General features: G+C 37.5%; 1 protein-coding gene across 1 annotated transcript; it reads left to right on the top strand.

Moving 5' to 3' along the window:
• The first annotated feature begins 578 nt into the window (after window positions 1-578).
• Window positions 579-4,030, top strand: copz1 (COPI coat complex subunit zeta 1). The gene is made up of 9 exons (XM_061675171.1): window positions 579-651; window positions 1,071-1,139; window positions 1,229-1,310; window positions 1,382-1,473; window positions 1,982-2,037; window positions 2,129-2,206; window positions 2,298-2,349; window positions 2,442-2,480; window positions 2,651-4,030. The coding sequence occupies exons 1-9, from the start codon at window positions 634-636 to the stop codon at window positions 2,696-2,698; spliced, it is 534 nt and encodes a 177-aa protein (XP_061531155.1). The 5' UTR covers window positions 579-633; the 3' UTR covers window positions 2,699-4,030.
• The last annotated feature ends 589 nt before the right edge of the window (window positions 4,031-4,619 follow it).

Below are 4,619 nucleotides of genomic sequence, written 5' to 3'. Positions count from 1 at the left end.
ACCTGGGATCCATTTTGTGTCTTGATATATATATATGGGAGACTCTTATTTCCAAGTGGAGCTCAAAACCTGCACAATATCTAAATCCCAAGAGAAATAAATGAATTAAATGTAATCAAGCTAGCAGGATACTGAGTGAGCATCTATCTCTCTCTCTCACACACACACACACACACACACACACACACACACACACACACACACACACACATATATATATATATATATATACACACACCGAGTTATTTCATTTTAACTGTTTAAACGTACATATCAAGTCAATTTCGCAATTCACAATGCTAGGCTGACCTGTGTTTTTCTGATTGCGTGACAGATAAAATAATTGTTTCATTTAGAAGGCAAATGCGAGCGTTTTAGCGATTGAGTCACTTTTTCAAAATGATAAAAATGTCCAAAAATTTTTTTTTAGGAAGAGCTAAATTTGTTGCTCCGCGCTTTTAGGAAAAAATGTTGCTCGGTTCGTCAGGAAAGATGTAAATCTAGCTAACTGGGTTAGCCAATGTGACTTCCTGTTTCAGGCTTCACAGGGAAAGCTACGTCAGCCAATAGGAAAGAGCCTCATTCACTGTACGTATGACGTGATCTCCGCTAGCTTTTCGAACGAGAAACAAGATGGATACTCTCATATTGGTAATGTAGCTTCTAATCTTTATTTGACATCGTAGCTGCGTCGAAGAAGCTTTCGGTTTTTGACTACGCCGTGTAATATTACGCCCAACATAGTGAGCCGAGATGGCGTTAGTTGGTTAGCTTCCCAAGGAGCCAAATGACACAAACTCTTGAGTCGCTAGCTAGCCTCTGTGAGGTTCAGGTTAGCTTGGGCTTTGTGGGTTGGTGATGTGGAAGTGTCACGTTGAACCTTTAACTTTTACAACAGTACTGCGCTACAATTCACTATATATGGTATTTTTAAAGGCATGTTTTCTTTACTTAAGTGTTTTCGCAATGTTCTATTGTATCTGTATCTTGAATAATGCGGTAACATAAGCAGTTGGTGTTGGAATGGAAATCTAGTTTGTGTGCAACATTGTGTTATTTAATTTGAACAGGAACCCTCCCTGTACACCGTGAAAGCAATTCTCATTCTGGACAACGATGGAGACAGACTTTATGCCAAGGTATGGGAGAGTACATTTTCATTTAATATGTTTAAACTTGTCACTTGTATGCCTCGTGTCTTGATTACCCCAATTACATTTATCCACAGTATTATGATGACACATACCCCACAGTGAAGGAACAGAAAGCGTTTGAGAAGAACATATTCAACAAAACACACAGGACAGACAGTAAGAGATTTCATATTAGTTGAACAAAAATATAAGCATGTTGAAAATATGTTTTGTGTGTGTGTCACAAGGTGAGATAGCATTACTGGAAGGCCTCACGGTTGTCTACAAGAGCAACATTGACCTCTTCTTTTATGTGATTGGAAGTTCACATGAAAATGAGGTATGAGGAACATGTTTGTATACTATCACAATTACAATTCTTACCCAATAAGGAATGGCTCAATTTGCTTGTTTTGTTTTGCATTCAGTTGTGGTGTGAAAAAGAAAACCCATATTTAATGTGTTGTAATCAAATAATATTAGTAAAAACTTGCATTCATTTTTGTAGTAATTATCTTTTTTTAAGTTAATCCATTTTCCGTAGTGCTTATTATTAGAGACCAATAATGAAACTAATCTGGTATATCTACATCATTCTTTGTTGTTTTGTTTTCAAAAATGTTATTAAAAATGCAGTTGCCTCAATTCCATATAAACATCTCCTTTTGACAATGCACAATTTTCAAATGAGGAATAACTCGAAAAGGGAATTTCTCTCCTTAAGTGTCAGTAATTTATTGGCTAAGGACACAAGGAAATAGTGGTGCATAATAGTTTAGATGGTGTTCCTCAAGAAAAAGTAATATTGGCTGATAAAACTGAGTCTAATCAAAGCTTCATCTCAACAGCTTATGCTCATGGCTGTTCTGAACTGCCTTTTTGACTCTCTCAGTCAGATGTTGAGGTATGCTGTTAACATTTTTGTTGTAACATTTCGTTTTCTATTAATATTTTGGAAAAAAAGCGTAACTTTTTTTTCTCTGCTAAAACTACAGAAAAAATGTTGAGCGCAGGGCATTGTTGGACAATATGGAGGGGCTCTTCCTCGCTGTGGATGAAATTGTAGATGGAGGGTAAGTTAACTGTGAGCGTCTCAATCAGGCTTTTGCAGCTCCTCTGTTGAGATTGTTGTGGTGTTGTGTCACTGTTTGCTGCCTCCCGCAGGGTGATTCTCGAAAGTGACCCTCAGCAAGTTGTTCACCGTGTGGCCCTAAGAGTAAGCTCCTCCTCCTCCTTTTGGTTTATTAAGACACATTGTACATTGTGTGAGTTTGACCAGAATCTAAAAAAAATTATTGGTTCTTTTAGGGGGATGATGTGCCTTTGACTGAGCAGACCGTCACCCAGGTTGGTAACACCTCCCATGTCCTCTCAGTGTTACTTTTTCCAAAAGTGGTCATTCACTATTTGATTGCAGATAAAAACAGATGAGCAAAAAAAAAAAAGCTAATCATTAATGTCTTGCATGTTTCTGTTAGCGCACAAGATGCTGTTCTAAAACAGTGTTTACTTCCTAGGTTCTTCAGTCTGCTAAAGAACAGATCAAGTGGTCACTTCTACGGTAGTCGCAGCAGAAGTGCCACTTGTTGCACGGCTCGGTCGTCATGGCACTGATCCACATCCTCCTTTTCCTCTTCTGCAATCACTGCTGTGAGCTGGCCAATCCTGTCACACCTCATTCAACTGTTCTCTCCTTTTTAAAAATCCTTTCTGTACAGCTCGCTGTGTGGCACGTATAATAGCGGGATCAATTAAGGTCTACATTCCCGTATCCGGGCTGAACTGCTCTCTTTGTATTTTTTCATGATGAAAACCAGCAGATCTCTCCATGATCCTTGTCAACCCAGCTGGTGACAACATTCCATGCATCCCATTTTGTTCTTATTATTCGTTGATCTTATGTACTGTAATGTCATCACTGGTTACAGGTTTATTTCATTTTGCCTTCTTTTGTCATCAGACAATTTCAATAAATGTTTGTTGATGCGAGCTAACATTTTATTGCACATTGTGTAGTTGTTTTGAACAAAACCTAATTTTATGTCCATAATGATGTGAGCCATTAAGCTAGATTGGCACGACCAGAGCTTCCTCGAGTGGCTTTTGTCCTTCACGCTTGATAAAAGCAAGAGCTCCATCTGCTGTTTTTTTCATCACAATGCAACAGTTGCGTTTCACTGGAGACTGCTTCTTTCATCCTGCCGTGAACAGACGACTTTTCAGTGTTGTGATGTGTGCACATATACGTTTTGATTGATTCATTCCTCCTATTTCGCCACTATGCATGACAAATCGTATTCATCCATGATTGCGCCCCCATCTTCACACTCTGTCCATACACTCATTTTAGTGTAAATGAAGGATAACCCGTAGAGTGAAATGGATTAAGAATGGGCGCAACAGCATGTAATTATGTTATGAATATTATAGAGGATGGATGAAATGATTATATGCATTCTTCCAAAAAGGTATCCACATTGCATGCTGATGTCTTGCAGTAATGTGTAACGGTTGGAGACAAATTTGCAACCATGGTAGTCAGCATGTTATTGAAATTAATTTGTGTCTTTTGTGTTCACAAACTGTTACCTAGAAATTGTTACTGACAGGTTTCAACATGTCCTTTGACAGAATCAAAGAAAAGCATATAGCCAGTAGTTAAGGCAATCTTTTTGTAACTGGAAATATTTTTTACATCTGGTAATTTGGTCTAGACGTCTAAGTATAAAACAAATGCGAAATGCTCGTGAGAGTTAACCAAAGAGCATCTAAAACATTTGTAATGTTCGACTGCAAAAAGTAATAAATGTGAGAAATAAAACTTTATGGCCCAAAGGAAAACTGTTGTAACTCATCCACTGGTTAAAAGGATCAAATAAAGTTGGCATTCCCCCTTAGTGAAATTGTATATAATTGATTGGAGCCAACAGTCTGGATCAGTATGGATGTCAGAACATATTGTTCACTTCATATCTTTCCCTCATGTCAAAGACACAGACACTATTACACTCGCAAGGTCTTAAAAATAAAGAGTGAGACATTTCTTTTGTGTATACAATTACAACAGAAACAATAAGAAATATAAACACAGTAGAGGATAAGTGTTTAACAGAAAAACACACCAGCAAACTCCCATATTGAACTGCTCATTTAATGGTGTGTTGAAAACCGCAAGGGTTGTGCCCAATTTGTCCACTAGAGGACACTCACACGTTCACTATAGCTTTAACAGAGTTTAAAAAAATATGACTGGCATTTAGGCTGAATGTTCTTCCTTTATGTACAAGTATATGAAAACGTAAACAAAACAGAGCCATCCCCTTTACTTTACTCCCATAGTTTCTGTCATTTGTTTTGTTTCACTGAAGTTATAATAATTTTGTGACCAAGTAATTAGGGGTGGGACTTTAACGCATTAATTACGATTAATTAAATACAAACAAATGAAGTTGTTAATAAACATTTACGGATTTTATTCGCATGTTG

Source organism: Phycodurus eques, chromosome 1 (assembly GCF_024500275.1).
Source record: "Phycodurus eques isolate BA_2022a chromosome 1, UOR_Pequ_1.1, whole genome shotgun sequence".
Taxonomy (NCBI): Eukaryota; Metazoa; Chordata; class Actinopteri; order Syngnathiformes; family Syngnathidae; genus Phycodurus; species Phycodurus eques.
Note: the sequence above shows the minus strand (reverse complement) of the source record. Positions and strands in the feature narration are given on the sequence as shown.